At 38.1% G+C, this 17,602-nt stretch overlaps 1 protein-coding gene across 11 annotated transcripts in view; it reads left to right on the top strand.

The window, feature by feature from the left end:
- Positions 1 to 17,602, top strand: part of LOC128703166 (serine-rich adhesin for platelets-like) — a 434,412-nt gene that overhangs the window by 318,826 nt on the left and 97,984 nt on the right. For 10 of the 11 annotated variants that reach the window (XM_070103364.1, XM_070103362.1, XM_070103361.1 and 7 more), the window contains 6 exons: positions 1,220 to 1,537; positions 2,527 to 2,630; positions 4,937 to 5,367; positions 6,609 to 8,561; positions 10,200 to 10,828; positions 13,582 to 15,090. In XM_070103364.1, the coding sequence (XP_069959465.1) occupies positions 1,220 to 1,537; positions 2,527 to 2,630; positions 4,937 to 5,367; positions 6,609 to 8,561; positions 10,200 to 10,828; positions 13,582 to 15,090 (4,944 nt within the window). The remainder of the gene's footprint in view (positions 1 to 1,219; positions 1,538 to 2,526; positions 2,631 to 4,936; positions 5,368 to 6,608; positions 8,562 to 10,199; positions 10,829 to 13,581; positions 15,091 to 17,602) is intronic. The other variant, XM_070103370.1, reaches the window with a different exon arrangement.

Genomic DNA, 17,602 nt, shown 5'->3' with positions numbered 1-17,602 from the left:
TTAAAATTAAGTTCTTTCTAAAATTTTCTCTTATACATTTAAATATATTTTTTCATTTATGTAAATGTAAAAATTCATTATTTTGTACCAAAAGAACAGAACCTTATTATAACAGGTGCCATTTAATTTAGCCTAATCCAACTAAATATATTTTAGACAAGTTTACAATAATTTAGTAATAAACAAACACAATGAAATATATTTTTTTTTGTTAGGTTCAGAATGATTTTTGTGAAATTATTGCATACATAAATTTTTGCTTGCATTATTTGGCAAGAAGAGAATTGCTATTTAAGACAAATCGTATAGACATCTAACTGAAAGGACTAATGGTGCACTTCCCTGTGAATGATGGTCGTATCCCTCATCTTTTGCCATGCACGCGTAATTATTGAGGTCCCGCAAATTTTCCGTCTCAGTTCTTCAGCAGGGGACATTAGCATGGGTTCCTATTACAGATTCAGGCCAAAACCCACCAATTTGGCTTGGAAGATGCCAAATTATTAGCAGAATTTCAGCAACAACCAGTGCTCACAAATTACAAATGGCATCTTCTATTTTTCTGTCCTTGTTGCCAAATTGTAAGGGTTTTCCCCACTGTTTATCCCAATTCTTCAGCAGGAATGTGTTAGCAATTTCTAAATTATGGATTGAGGCTGATATACACCAATTGACCTTCAAGAATGCCTGATTACATTGCACAGTTCAGACCAGTGTTCACACATTAAATTCAGTATTGTGTCCTCTGCCGCGTCACTCCCCTGGCTGTTCTGTATTCCCCCTCGCTCGAAATTTCTCAAAGGGTCCAAATAGCATCACATTTTAATACACGGTTATTATATTATTAATTATTATATTCTACATTTAGGAAATTATGTAAAAAAATTCCACAGTTTCGATCACAGTAAACCAATCTCATCTTTTTCCAACTATCCTCATTTCTGACCACCTGCTCTACCAATTGAAATAAGCCAGACTTCTTTTTTGGGTTATCCTAGGTAATTTGTACTATGCATATATGTATATGATAATTGTACTTGTGTGTACCTGTGCCTAAATAAATTTACTAACTAACCATTAGTCTCTGAAATTGAGGGTTGACTAATTACTCTTTTTAGAAAATACTATTTGAAAGTTTAAGAATTAGTGAACCCTATTTCAAATATGAAGTATTTGAAGCCTATAACTGTGATGTTAATGTGAGGTTCGATTGTAACAGTCTACAGGTGACAGCAGTGTTTCATCTGGCAGTGCTGGAGAGCGGAGTGTCAGCCCTGCCCGCTCTGATGAGTCTGTGGAGGGTCGTCCAACACCACGGCCACTCTCCCTAGCCTCCTCCTCCGCAACACTCACCTCCTTCCAACCACAGCCTCAACTTTCACGACCAACATCCACCATAAACTTGGCTAGAAACAGAAAGAGACAGGCGCCAGCACCGCCTTCGGTTCCCACTCCTGAGCCCGTGCCCACATCCACACCTTCGTCAGTACCTGTGCCCACTCCTGTGGCCACCCCTGTGCCACACACCAATGGCAAGGCAAGTTCTATTGCCTCTTCTCAATCTTAAATCCAATATCTTCTTAGTCTACTAACTTTTATGTGAGCTTTCCAAAATCTAGTTCCTAATGCTTCCACTAATCTTATAAATGCTATTGTGTTATTTTAAGATACCTTAGATTTTAATAATTGTTAGGTTATGTAAACAATACTAGTGCAGTAGCTGAGTAGTAACAGGACACTACTAGTGCAGTAGCTGAGTAGTAACAGGAAAGGATGAAATCTGGATGAACTTAACTCATTATGCAAGAATATACCTGTGATGTACAAGTTTCGAGGACTTTTCTACCCTCAGACTTGCCTATTGTTGGCAGCCAGCAGGTCCCTTAAGTTATCACAGTTGGGTTGATTTGGCGCTAGTGGAGGTAGTAAGCCAGTTTGTTCTTGAAGACTTAAATTTGTTCTGGCAATATTTGATATCTGCTGGTAATAAGTTGAATCATCTTGGATTCAAAGATATTGATGCAGTGATCTCTCAAAATGCCTACTTAATGAACAAAGTTCATCAAATCCAGAACTGGATTTTATTGTTGTGGTCCACTCATTCTGTTATATCTCAGATTGACCATTATTGTCATAATCGTGGAAAAACAATCTCGTCATTCAAACTTAATGGGCAGTTAAGTTTATCAGAAACCTCTTACATTAAGTTGCTAAACTGAGGGTTCACCATAATTTATATTAGGTATTCCATAGAAAATAAGCCTTTTTAAAACAATTTTATCTAATTCTTGGAAACATGTTATAAAAATTTACAGAACCATTTGAGGATATTTCATATGAACTGTTTACATTAAAAGTGTAGTATGGTATTACAAATGTGCATTGTGTTTAATGAATTGTAATGTGTTAGCCACTTACATAACTGGTGTTATGAAGTGGATGAACACTGTAGTACACTGGTCTCAATACACTTGGATGTGTTCGTGTTGCTTAATAATGATTGTGTGTGTGTGTGTGTGTGTGCAGGAGGAGAGCAGTGAGGCTCATGAGGGTGGTGGCACCAGCCTCTCTCGTCACAGCTCAGACTCTTCAGGATACCATGAAGCTGACCAGCGCTCTCCCTACACCAGGTATGTACAGTACTCAACCACAGTTACACCAGACATATATACAGTGTAATGCTTATTTACACCAGGGATGTACAATGCCACAAGGACCTCAATGGAAGTAAGCCACTATTTTGGATTATCCTAGGTAATTTACACTGTATGATAATTGTACTTATGTGTACCTGTGCCTAAATAAACTTACACAGTGACACCAGGTAAGTAAAGTGCATTTCTGTACCAGAACTAGGTACTATATACTCTTACTGCAGCTAAACAGTTAAGGAAATGAGCTACCAAGAATGAATACTAGGTATTTGCCTTATGTCACTGAAGGAACAAAGAAATAAGAGCAATAAAATCATGACATAAAGATTATTATAGGTCATTGATAGGGTAGAAAAGGATAAATAGTGTTATGTACTTTACACAGGATGTACTAACAGTAGTGCAGGACAAACCAAGACACTGTCATAAGTTTCCTTTCCAAAGTGAAGGTAATTTGAAGAAATGTAAAAAAATAGAGTATACCTTGAGGGTATTACACACCCATTGAGCCTGGAATCTACCTGGAGGGTATTCCAGGGATCAACGCCCCTGCAGCCCAATCCATGACTAGGCTTCTTGGTGGATCAGGGCCTAATATACTAGGCTGTTACTACTGGCCGCACATAGTCCAATGTACGCACCACAGCCTGGCTGATCCGGCACTGTCTTTATTTATCTGTCCAGCTCCCTTTTGAAGGCAGCCAGGAGTCTGTTGCTGATTCCCCTTATAGCTGGTAGGAGGCTTATTGTATTTTCTCTTAGTGTACTAATGCTGCCCCTACTTTTCATTGGGTGTATGTTGCACTGCCTGCCAAGCCTTTTGCTTTCAAAGGGAGTGATTTCTATGTGCAGATTAGGGATCAATCCCTTTAGGATTTTCCAGGTGTAGATTATGATGTACACTGTATCTCTCGTCTGTGTTCCAGTGAGTACAAGTTGAGCGCTTCCAAGCATTCCCAGTAGTTAAGGTGTTTAACAGAACTTGTGTGCAATAAAGGATCTCCATACATTCTCTAGATCTGCAATTTCACCTGCTTTGAATGGAGATGTTAATGTATAGCAGTATTCCAGCCTAGAGAGAGCAAGTGATTTAAAAAGGATAATCATTGGCTTGGCATCTCTTGTTTTGAATGTTCTCATTATCCATCCTATCATTTTCCTTGCAGATGTGATATTGACACTGTTGTGATCCTTGAAGGTGAGATCCTCAGACAGTACCATTCCCAGGTCCTTCACATTACCTTTCCACTCTATTGTGCGGTTCGAGTTTATGGTGCATATATTCAGTTCTGGCTATTATTTCCTCCAGTTTTCCATAACAGAGTAGTTGGAATTTGTCTTCATTGAACACGATATTGTTCTCTGTTGCCCATTGGAAAACTTGGTTTATATCTTCTTGGAGATTTACAATCTTCTCAGTGGATGACAGTCTCGTGCAGATTCTAGTATCGTCTGCAATGGATGATACAGTGCTATGGTTTACATCTCTGTCTGTCTTATATGATGATAAGGAACAGGATGGGGGTGAATACTGTGCCTTGTGGAACAGAGCTCTCCACTATGGCAGCTTCCAATTTAACTCTGCTTACTGCTACTGTGTTCGATTGATGTCTGGAAGCAGTTCATAAGGTTGGTCAGAAAGTGGAGTAAGGTGAGAAATGAAATGGCTGAAGCATACTGTACTGGGGTGAAAAAATGTGTGTGACAGGACTAATTTGCATCAGTTGGTTGAAGCTCTATGGTTGGGAGTAAGAGCTAATCACCCAACTCTTCCCATTACCCATTTACCCTGCAGTGCCCCCTTACTCCCACCCCCTTACTCCCACCCCCTTACTCCCACCCCCTTACTCCCACCCCCCCCTTACTCCCACCCCCCTTACTCCCACCCCCCTTACTCCAACCCCTTTCCCTTCCCTCCTACTCTTTCACTTACCTCCAACACACCCTCCACCACTCTATTTAGAGTGTTTCATCACCCTGTCTTTGGTCTGAGGTCCAGAGCTGGATGTATCATATCCAAAGTTTTTCATTACAACTCAGAACTAAATTTCTTCATGAGGGGAAAATTGAAGAGCATCATAACTGTTCTGTAGGTGATATAGTATATGTACTGTGTATCATATGACAAAATAAATAGGATCTTGAACTTTGTCCCCATGTTACTTGATTCTTTCTTTTTACTTAATATTATGATTCATTTGTAACATTTATTTTGCTGCATACTATTTCAATGTTGTTTTGTTATTTTTTTGCAAACTGTCATATATATATATTTTTTTCAGTCCAGCAGGTTCAGAAATCAGTAATGCAGAAGGTGCAGGTGGTGCTCCAGCACCTCCACCTACTAACCTTACTTCAGTGGTTTCCACATCAAACCTTTCCTTGTCTTCCTCCCGGGGCAAGCGCAGAGCTCCGCCACCTCCCAAGCCGCCTCCCATACGGCAGGATGAATCAACTTGGCCCTCTGCTATTCCAGAAGAGTCAGAGTCCCCAGCACCCACAAAGTCATCCTCCCAGGAAGATGTACCCTTGGTAAATGGGGAAGCACACCATGATCCTCCCCACAAGCCTAATAACCAACCCTCTTCTCCAACATCCTCCCATGTAAGCTCAGTATCATCACTGAGTAGTGTAGACCCACAGCAAGCAAATAACCCTCATCTGCTTCCCCCAGCAGACTTAGAGTCCCCTCCACCGCTGTCCTCGGCCTCAGGTAAGCTTGTGTCTGCTCCGCAGGTATTTCTTGATGATGGTAACATGGAAGATGACTGGACTGAATTCCTTAATGATCTTGGAGAAATTATTGCCGGTCAACAAAAATTAGCATTTTAAACTATTTTTACTGCTGTATTGTATTTAGTATTATAAACTGCAGTTCCATTTTTGCCAAAAATAAAGTACAATATACTGTGTTTTGTATTACAACTTGGCACTTCTCTTTGTTTTAGGCACATTTTTTGTATAGTATTCAGTTTAAGCTAAAGCCGTTCTCATTGATGTGTAATTTTAGTTCAATAATTGGTTTTGTATAACTTATGGTTTAATGTTTATAATGTTACTTGATACTGAAATACATTTATCATTACTTGATATACGCATACTAGAGATGGTAGCTAAATTATTCTTAATATTTTAATGCTTTGATATTAATACTTAGAATGCATGGTAGATTAACAACAATTTGAAGTGCTTATATATTTAGTAGACCGTTTGAATGCTCATTAATTAATATAGGAGTTTGCTAGTACAGTACAGTAGACAGCATGAGCAAGTATATTATAGTACAGTAGAAGTAATTACAGCACTGTATTACATATGATAGTTTTTCTGTTTTGTAATAACATACAGATAAGTTCGCAGGAAAGTGTTTACAAACTACAGTAGGCGTTATTGCAGTTGTGAAGCTAATAAAACCATTCATTTACTATTAACACACCTTTGAGAGGAAACTGTAGATGTTTCAGTTCATCCTGAACCATTATAAAGCCACAGTTCAAGATGAACTGAAGCATTTAAAATTTGCTCTTCAAATTATGGGTTAATAATCAGTTGTTCCAGCCATGCTAGTGTAACCTCTATTCCTCATATAGCATAATGTCAAGCCTGAAAAATGCTTAATTTATAACTTTTATGAAGTAATGGCATGGTATTTGCACTATCTCATGTCTGATGTGCATGTTACTACTGACAGGGGGGGTCCCTGATATATAAATGCTTGAGTTATGTTGAGAAAATAATTGCCCTACGAATGCTGATCTGAGGTTGCTAACGTGTGATATTGTTAGCCTTTCAAATTAATATTTTTATTAGGGTACATTAATTGGTTGAGGGATACAAATGGCTTATTCTGAAGTTGAAATACCGGGAATGCAACTCGTTTGTAAATTAGGGCCCCCACCCCTTCGTGTATTATCCTCAGCATGCTTGGTAATTGGATGTACTAACCCTCCACAGAGCACACTAATCTTCATGCAACCCTCTTGAATAGTACTCAGCCTTCTCCTGCCACTCCTTTCTCCTCCAATATGACACCTCCACATTCAAGTTTCTCCAACACTACCAAACTTCTTGCACCCACTGATGCACGTACTACTGTTGCTGCTGGAGTCGCCTTTGGAATGCATCATGCGGCAGCAGCAGCATCTAGTCTAAGCCACAGCACAGACAGCAACAATTTGAACAGCACAGCAAGTGGCATAGTCTCTCCTGACAGGTTAGCTGATCCCGAGGATTTTCATCACCATAGCCACCAGCATCGCCAGAATCAAGATGAAGCTAAACCTCATCTTTCTTCCCAAGAACTTTTACCTACATCTTCTGTGATTAGTGAGAAAATGCAGAAGCTGTGTGCAGACAATATTCAAGAAAGCAATAATTTGATTACGAAAATTAGCGGTCAAGAAAATCATCTTAGATTTCCTGGTGATGGTGTTAGTGCCAAAAATAATTTTATTAATATTGATGCTGTAGTGCCACAGAATATTGGTGTGGAGAATATACCAGATATTCCAACATTCAGAATTGTTACAAAGTCACATTCAACTGTTCAGAATGAGGATTTCAGCAAAAAATTTATAGCAGATGGCAAAACTCAGAAAATTAGTGAAGAAGAAAAATTTGGTTTAAAGAATAAGTCTCCTAAACATATACTTATGAATCCCCTAGCAAGAAATAAGAGGCTTGTAAGACAAAATGATGTAGTACTTGATGATGATATGGACTTCAATGAAGATATATTTGAACCCAGGGATGTCTTGGCAATCTCATCGAGTTCAGTCCATCAGAGTGCTGAGGGTAGCCCAGCACTAGACCATAATAAACCAGGATTATCATTATCTGGCAGTCAGCCTAAGTCTTCAACACCACTGAAAATGGATGCCCCATTACCAGCACAAAGAAATATTGTTTCAGAGCAACCATCTCGTTCGTTATTGGCAAATAAATTCACCAGCAGTAACACAGATCAGAATACAACAGTGACAATACAAGAAACTGTAAATGATGAAAATCATGGCATGAGGAACTTGCATCTCTCATTTCAGGATACTATTTTTAATCCACCTACAATAGAAGTTCAACCAAAACCACTACCCCGAACTCAAATACTACAGAAGAAAATGGCACCTCCCCCACCTGTGATTATGGAAATTACACAGGCTTCAACTTCTGTAAGAGAAACATCTCATAAAGAAGAAATACAAGCATTGCCAGATTTGTTTTTAAGCTCTGATTTAGAAACTAAATGCAAGGATAGTATTTCTGAGTATAATGGCTCACAGTTTTCTCATATTCTGGAAGCTGAAGAATATGAAAGAATTGTCCAAGAACCTATGGATGAGGCATTTACAGTCCATGTGTCAGAATTATCAAAAGTAGATTTTGATATGCTGTCCTTGTTGTCTGAAAAGGAGATTGATGGTGTTTCCGTTTCTTCACAGTGTCACTCAAAAAAATCCAGTATTATATCTAATGCAAGTGATTTATCTCCAGAAAATAAGGATACTCCAATTATTCCAATTCAAAATGATGGAATTTTAAAATCTACACATTCACCCTCCACAAGCTCTTCGTACATCTCTAATAAAGCATCTTCCTTTGTTCCTCCCATTGCTGCTTTTCCTGCACAAACAACAGCAAGCAGTTATCGAGCTGGCTACTTGGCCATGATGCTAGAACACACAAGCTGGGAAGACTCAGAGTCTCATCACAATGATGGGTTGGAATCTTCTGATTCTGATTGTAGTATCCCACGGGGGTCACTTCAAGAGGCTCCAAAGGTAATGGAATCTCTTCAGGAAACTTCTGAGGGTACTGCTCAGATTTCTCAAGTCTCCTGTGAAGGGGTGCTTCATGGATCTTCTTTGCGACCTCGACCTGTCTCCAGCTCTTCTCTGTGCTCAGATACAGGTTTGCATGATGGTTTCAATTGGGGGACTGTCAATATGTCTTATTGGTGCTTATCTAGTCTTCTGGTTTGGTTAATTGATTCCTCTTTAGCATAAAGGGAAATCTTAGCAGTAGTAGAAATTTATTTATTGTAACAGTTATTAATGATAATGTAGGACAAGAATTTATAGCCATTCACAGATCTGTTTTGTAGTACTGTATTGTATAGATTAACATATGGCTTATAATTAACATGTGGGAAGTGGGTATCCTCTAAGTACTGTATTCTTGAGAAAAGAATTTGCATGCTTCTATGTACAGTTGACCCTTGTTTAACACAGTAGTTACGTTAATGAAAACAACCTGTAAATAAAAAATTGTGAAAAGAACTGAAGTACATAAAGGATAAATCAGGTTATGTATGTTTATGGAATCCTCAAAAATGCCAAATAAATATTTGCTTTAGGTTTCATAATTCTAAAAAAATAAAATGTAATTGCAGTTGAATGTAGCTAAAAAAAGATGCATAAATTAATTTTGTTTTGCCTTCATTTCTGGTTGCTGGTGTATGTTGATGACTGTCAGTCAGGTAGAGATGGTGTGGCCCCACTGGGCCAAAATGGATGGTTGTGGATCATAGGCTGAGGTGGATAGTAACTGATAATTGTACTGAAGGGCTGAGTTATTTTTGTATTGCATCTTTGGTCAGTTTTACTTTTTCAGTACAGCCTCTCCTTACTTAGCAGTGCACTCGTCTACTGATGCCTTGGACTTATAACGGGGTCTCTGACCAGTATTTGTACCTAAATAGTGTATATTAGAGCTGATTTCCTCTATTCTGTTTATTTCAATATACAGTACACTACTGTATAAACATTTAAAAATATACCAGAAATGTTATAAATGGTGCAAAAGTGACATAAAAACAATATCAAAGATGGTTGACACAAACCCACTTCCATTATAGTATGCTCCTCACTTAGCAATGAATTTGTTTAGAACCGGAACTCCATCATTAAGTGAGGAGAGGCCGTACATTATATGGGTACATATAGCCCTGAAGAGGGCAATATGTACCCAGAATCTAAATAAAAACTTAATTTTTAAACTGTCTTATTTAAGAAAGGCCCAGGAGGGAAAGAAAGCTAGTGTTTTATGCATTGTAGTCTGTATTTCTTCCAGAGAAAACATGCAAGTCTAATATTCAGCCAGTGATTGAATAAGTAAGGGAGGAAATAAGTTTATTTAGGTATGTTGCATAATTTTCAATGATTACAATTGTCTTAGCAATATATGTGTAACATAGAGGTGCAGCCATAGAAGCTGTGGCTTGATGAGATTGAAAATCGACTGTGTAATGTATGGGGCATATATGCATGGAGATCTGGAGGCATACTGTTTTCCTTTAAGTTACATTGTGCTAAATGAGTTACAACATGCTCCTCGAAAATATGCTTTAAATTTTCAACTGTGTTTCACAAAAAATCCTGTAAAAAGATTGTGTGTAAAATGAGGGTCTACTGTTTATCAGTTTTGTAATTTGTGCTATGTTTGGTATTTTACATATGAAGACAATTGAAATATACACACCAGCTAGGAGTTAGCTGTGCAGTGTAGTACTCTGAAGTCTAATATTTTTCTTATGTTTGCCTTAAACAGATCATGAGGTGCAAACTCGTACTGCTAGCTTTTCCTCTGAGACAAGTGAGGAGAATGTTGTCAGTAGTCGAGTGCAAGCAAACAACACTCCTGTTGAAGATACCTTGCCTGGTGAAGAACGTCCCATAGACATTCACAAGAAAAGTGAAGTGGAAAATACAAATCAAAACATTTTAAAAGAAGCTGTGATTAATAATGAACAGGATAATGTCAGTAATAACCAGAGTACTAGTAACAGAAGAAAAACTGATAGCATAAGTAGTAGAGAGGACAATTGTGAGAGCAGTGTTCAGCACAAGAATTCAGTTTCCACTAAAGAATTCCAGTTTACTAATGAATTAAATGATCATTCACTCAGGAAAGAAGTTATGTCCTCTAAACCCCAAGAACAATCTATTTCAGACAAAATAATTACAGATGCAAGTTCACACTTGGTCTCCTCATTGTCCGTCACTGACTCTGATGGAGATGACAGGGAAATGACAGCACAATGGCTCACAGGAGAAAATCAGAAGCCTGAGGAAGTAACATCAGAGTTATATGACTTGCCACTGTCTACTATCAGAACCCCAGTAGTTGGAGCCACCCCAGAGAGTAATGATGTCACGCCTAACTTTACTAATGACAAGGTACGTTTTCATTTCCACAGTTATAGGCTGTTTGTACTATATTTGCCCATGGGCAAAAATGCATCAGACCAGACAGAAAACAGCCTCTAGAACAGCACTTTTCAAACTCTTAAACATCGGAGAACCTTAATACTAAAAAGTCCCATAACCTCAACCAAAAGGTAAAATTTTAATGATATGAGACAAGTGGTAATAAAATACAATACAGTATATGCTAGATATGTAATTTTTCTCAAAATTAATATGCAAGTTTAGAAATTTAAAAGATAGATAATCAGCATTTATTGACCCATTTATAAAATAAAAAGTAGTTATAAAAAAAAATATGACCATTGTAAAATTAAAGTTATCAATGCAGAATGATTAAAAGTGAGTAATTTTAGTTATTGATAAAAGAATTTTAATTGAAATAAATGTTCAGTGGCTTTGGTGTGATTGTTTCCTTAAGTAAAAGTTCAGTACTGTACTTGGAGTGATATTTGTTACTGCTGTACCTACAAGTGGAGATCATTTTCTAAATTGCCTTCTATATTTGTTTTTGTTGCCATATATTAACAGAAGGTTCTCTAGTTGCAGAGAGATGTTACTAAATGAGCAAGATGTTTCAAGGGTTGTGTAGCAACTTTAGTGTATTTTTTAACATCCGAAACTAAAAAGCGGTTCGGTAAATGTAAAATGATGAAATTATTTTAAAGAGATGGTTAAAATTGGCACTCTAGCAGCCTTCTGGAACGAAATAAGTTCGTATCCCGAGTACCACTATACTTGCTAGTTGTTCTTTCTCTTGTATAGTAATTTAGGTGCAGTTACAAATGCAAGAAGAGAATTTTGAACCTGGTCTCGTGTTTCTATTGGAGGAGGAAAGTATTCCCTATCTGTCATAAAATTTGAAAGGAGTTGTACATATCTCCCAAATTGAGATTTTCACTTAAAACAACTTCATTTGTCAATAAAGAAAAATTATCAAGATTTAGAAAGCACTCAAGATTTTTCATAGAAAGACATGGCCCCAAAGTTTGAGTTTCATTTTGAGTTTCCCCCATTTTACTTTGAACTTTGAAACTAGCTTAATTATTACTTTGTATTGAAATAGTATCGAGATATTTAAATGTATCAGTCAGGTATGGCACATTACGTATCCAACATTTGTTACTTATTTTTTGTGCTAGTTCAGGATGATACTTTGATAAAAAAAAAAAAATCTTCTCACAACTCGTAAAACTGAACCAATTTTTTTCCACAAAATAGCCAGTGAATCTCAGTATCAGATCTAAGCACTAAACCCACAAGAGTCATACAGCATTGATCCTAGATATGAAGCAGTGGTGTTATGCAAGTTTTACATTTCTTTATGCAGTGTACTAAATATCTTGGAATTGAGTGATCTTGCTTTTTTTAAAATCGACTTTATTTTAACCTTGTTGTTTAGTATTGCACAGCTTTTAGTTCTTGTGATATTGGTTTATTTGCAAGTGCATATAGATGCTCACAGTACCTGACATTTTTCCTACCCTTGTTGTAGCTCCATCAGTGGGTATAATCTAACATAAATGCCTCTGTATTTCATGATCCTTCATAAATGATTTGATCAAATTTAATATTTCTTTATCCATGGTTTTGAAGGAAGCACTTTGTAAATAAGCAAATCATCTTCAATAGAAGAGCTACACAAAAATGAGTAACGTTGCTAAATCTGCAACATGCAATCACACCAGTAGCTTGGTGGGGAAGATATTGAGTGTAACAGTAATTCCTGGAACCATTAATAAATATTTCTACAGTTTGAGGAGTGTGTACATGACATGCTCAGTCTGTTTATTCTGGCAATTTAAGGCCTTGAACAGGCTCTCCTACTTAATTTTGGATTGCCACTCCCCAAATGATTATGTGAAGTTAAGCTTGTAGTTTAACTATATTGAAAATGTAGCAGGGGTGTCACTAGCACGTTAAGAGACCATAGAATAAGTGTCAGGGGCCCGAGACTGTTCAACTGCCTCCCAGCACACATAAGGGGGATTACCAACAGACCCCTGGCAGCCTTCAAGCTGGCACTGGACAAGCACCTAAAGTCAGTTCCTGATCAGCCGGGCTGTGGCTCGTACGTTGGTTTGTGTGCAGCCAGCAGCAACAGCCTGGTTGATCAGGCGCTGATTCACCAGGAGGCCTGGTCACAGACCGGGCCGCGGGGGCGTTGACCCCCGAAACTCTCTCCAGGTAAACTCCAGGTAGCTTCCTCATACATTGTTTCTTCAAGGGGGGGGGGGGAAGGAAGGGGCCCTGATGCTAGTGAATGACTCTTAATCTAGGCTAACATTTATGAAGGGATTCAAGTAAACACATAAGCTGTACTTGGAGTCCAAGATTTTGGGAAGCACAGTACCTGCACTCTGTTGGAGGGGTGAGGATATTGCAGTACAAAGAACCATCTGAACTGTGATGTTAGCAAGTTTCTGGCAAGACAGTAATTGAATAAATGGTAGTGAATGTGTTTTCTCTTTTGTTACTCTACCTCTCTAGGATTTCAACCATCCTCTTTGTATCACACTCCATCCCAGCCATTTTCCTGGTGCTGTATGATCCTTATGGGTTTGGAGCTTTAATGTAATACTTCTCAGATGCTGTATCAGATAATGCACATACATAACTACCATATACTATATATTGTAACTAAATCTTCTAAGTGCAGTAATGTTATATATATAGTAATGTGTAAAATGAAACTAAAATTGTACAAATATTTTCTTTCCTGTCAGATAACCAGTAAGAAAACAGAACGTCATCTTGCTTCCTTTGTAGAGATGAAGGATGATGACAAATCTGAGCTGTCTTCAGAAGCACCTTCAGTACAGTCAGCAATGAAAAACACAAGTGATCTGTCTCATTCCAGCTCACCTAACCTCTGGGATTACAGTCTTCCAGATCCTCCCACTCCTTTTAAAGATGGTCCCTCATCTAGGGATGCTGATGATTCTTCAAGTCTGCATTCAGAGACTTTGCCAGAGATCCTCTCTGATGTGCCATCTGGGTTTAAGGACTCTTCATGTAGCTCGCTTTCTGATTCCGGAATTGTAAATACTCTAGAAAGAGTAGACTGTGCAAAGCAGATGGTGTTAAAGGTGACTGATGATTTAGTGATTAATGCTCACAGTAGGAAAAGTTCGTCTAGTCTTTCCTCCACATTACACAAGTCGGATGAGAATGTAAAGCAAAATATGATAAATGAATTAAAATCAGCCATAAAAGAAACTAATAATAATGAACCAAGAATTGTAGAGCTAAAACCAAAGGTTAAGGGCATGGAGACAATCTTACAAATGCATAAGCAACCAAACAAAGAAACGGCATGCACAACTAAGTCGCAAGTACGAAATATTGAGACAAATGCAGAGATGCTTCCAGTCAGAGCTGCTATTCCAGTTCAGCATGCAACTGTTCCACAAACTTTTGTGAAGGTTGCTGCTGATAGTAAAAAATCACAAGTTTTAAGTAACTTAAGCCAGATAAATAAATTATCTAAAGATTCTGTTTCTAGCTCCGAAAGTTACTGCAACAGCCCAGAGGCAGATGTTGCTTCTCCACACTCCAGATCAAGTTCATGTAGCAGCTATGATAATGCTCCTCCAATATTACCAGAAGCACAGGTACCATCTGATTTGGATCTTGAGGCACGAACATCATCAGATGTGAGTGACAGAAAAACTAGGAACATTCAGAATAGTTTGGCTCGCCACAACTCAGACAGCACTAATGAGGCGGGTAAAAGTCGAACACGGGCTATGAATTTTTCAATTTCCACTTACACTTCCAGGTCAGAAGAAACTAGTTATGACAAGAAGATTACCAAGTCTGATTCATTTAGCCACAAGATGAAACCTAAGGTGGGTCAGTTTTCAACACTGCCTAGCTCGGATCAGTTGATAGAAGAAGTAAATGAAGAAACTGTCAAGAACAAAACAATTATTCCTCCTGTGACCTCTAGTGACTTGGAGAAGCCATCACTGCCACCAAAACTGCACTTGCGTGAAATTTCCTCAGCCCCTGTGAAACATTTCCCTTTCCTTATAAAGTCTGTGCAGCCTACCAAACCTGCTTTACCTCTAAATAAGCCCATGCTCTTTGGAATGCATTCAGAAACCAATCTCAACATAAATCAGCCAGTATCTCGTGTTAATAGTTTGATTGATAGACCTGCCATATATCGTAACAACAGTGACAGTCGTTTTGCTGCTCCCAATCCTCCTCGTCCACTACGCAGGCTTAAGGTAAGACCCAGAGCAACCATAATGTTGCATATACTGTATTCTGTATCATTAGAGATAATATTTAACCAAAAAACTATACATGGGTTAAGAATTTTAATATTGCTTTACTGAAAAATGCAGTACAGTGGAACCTCCTCTTTCGAGTTTAATTCATTCCGTGACCTAGCTCGTAACCCAATCTGCTCGTATGCCGAGTCAATTTTCCTCATTTAAACGAACTGAAATGCCATTAATCCATTCCAGCAGAATTCCTGCTCTCAGGAGGCAGGACAAAATACTTCAATATAATGCTAATATCAAATCTGCGGCTTACTTGTCTATCAAAATTAATTTAATATGACATAATAAACAATATAAATAACATAGAAACCTGATACATGTATATGCTCTAGAATGAATAAAATGTCATTGTGACAAGTGGTGGTGGCCATTCCCGCTCCCGCTCTGAAAGCATCTTTCCATGCTTCCCCTCACTTGTATTTATTTATGATTTTATACTTCCATGGACATCATCCTGTTTTTCTTCTCGGCACTGTCCTTTGCAGTTACTCTCTCAGGCCCCATGGTTAGAAAAAAGAAATTTGGCAAAATAACTGAAATAAATGTTCAGTGGCTGTGATGTGATTGTGTTTCCTTAAGTAAAAGTTCAGTACTGTACTTGGAGTGATATTTGTTACTACTGTACCTACAAGTGGAGATCATTTTCTAAATTGCCTTCTATATTTTTTTTTTTTGTTGCCATATACTATTAACAGAAGGTTCTCTAGTTGTAGAGATATGTTACTAAATGAGTAAGATGTTTCAAGGATTGTGTAGCAACTTCAGTGTATTTTTTAACATCTGAAAGTAAAAAGTGGTACAGTAAGCACATGTACTGGTGATGGTGAGCGTTGTATTGGTATTCACTGTGCCATCTAGTGGCGGTGTTCTGAAATTATAATTATTATTATACGTAGTATTGTATTATTACAGTGGACCCCCGCATAACGATTACCTCCGAATGCGACCAATTATGTAAGTGTATTTATGTAAGTGCATTTGTATGTGTATGTTTGGGGGTCTGAAATGGACTAATCTACTTCACAATATTTCTTATGGGAACAAATTCGGTCAGTACTGGCACCTGAACATACTTCTGGAGTGAAAAAATATCGTTAACCGGGGGTCCACTGTATTATTATAATACGTATTATATTAGTATTATACTAATTATTATTATAATGGGGAAGCGCTAAACCCTTAGAATTATACAGCGCCTGTGGGGGGGGAAGGGATGGAAGGTATTCAGGCTTAATTTAAGGAACTGGAGCACAGATACAGTTCCCTAGATCAAGAGCTCCTCACCAGCATCAAGGAACCTCCCTTGAGGGGGAAGCTTGCAACCTGAATTTTGGCTCGAATCCAGAAGCAAAAAAATTGACAGAGCGATGGCTCATATCCGGAAAACTCGTAAGCAGAGGTTCCACTGTATTTATACAGGCAGACTCCACTTATACAACATGTTAGGTTTAGGGTTACTGCTGTAAAGTGAAAATCACTGTAACATGAAACATAGTCTTTATTTAACTTTCAAATGCATATAAAAAGAATATTTCTTCTTTCAACAAACAGGCCATTTCCCACCGAGGCAGGGCAGCCCAAAAAGAAAAACAAAGGTTTCTATTTTTAAATTTAGTAATGTACATATACAGGAAAGGGAGAGCAAGATGCTAGTAACCCTTTCTCTTGTATACATTACTAAAGTTGAAAAGAGAAACTTTTGTTTTTCTTTTTGGGCCACCCTGCTTCGGTGGGATACAGCTGGTTTGTTGAAAGATGATGATACAGGAAAAGGGGTTACTAGCCCCTTGCTCCCAGCATGATAGTCGCGTCTTATGATACGCATAGCTTATGGAGGAAGAATTCTGTTCCACTTCCCCATGGAGATAGGAGGAAATAAACAAGAACTAGTAAGAAAATAGAAGAAAACCCAGAGGGTTGTGTATGTATATGCTTGTACATGCATGTGTAGTGTGAATAAAAGTAGCAAGACGTACCTGAAATCTTGCATGTTGATGAAACAGAAAAAAAACACCATCAATCCTACCATAGAGTAAATCAATTACAGGCTTCTGTTTTACGCTTGCTTGGAAGGATGGTAGTACTCTCCTGGAGGGTTGCTGTCTACCAACCTACTACTTGCTGATATGTTTTTTTTTTTTTTTTCCAACTGACCGGCCATATCCCACCTTGACAGGGTGGCCCAAAAAGAAAAACGGAAGTTTTTCTTTCTAAATTTAGTAATGTATACAGAAGGGTTTACTAACCCCTTGCTCCTGGCATTTTAGTCGCCTCTTACAACATGCATGGCTTACGGAGGAAGAATTCTGTTCCACTTCTCCATGGAGGTAAGAGGAAATAAACAAGAACAGAAACTAGAAAGAAAACAGAAGAAAACCCAGAGGGGTGTGTGTATATATATGTTTGTACATGTATGTGTAGTGTGACCTAAGTGTAAGTAGAAGTAGCAAGA

This window comes from Cherax quadricarinatus, chromosome 85, assembly GCF_038502225.1.
Source record: "Cherax quadricarinatus isolate ZL_2023a chromosome 85, ASM3850222v1, whole genome shotgun sequence".
NCBI classification, from domain to species: Eukaryota; Metazoa; Arthropoda; class Malacostraca; order Decapoda; family Parastacidae; genus Cherax; species Cherax quadricarinatus.
Note: the sequence above shows the minus strand (reverse complement) of the source record. Positions and strands in the feature narration are given on the sequence as shown.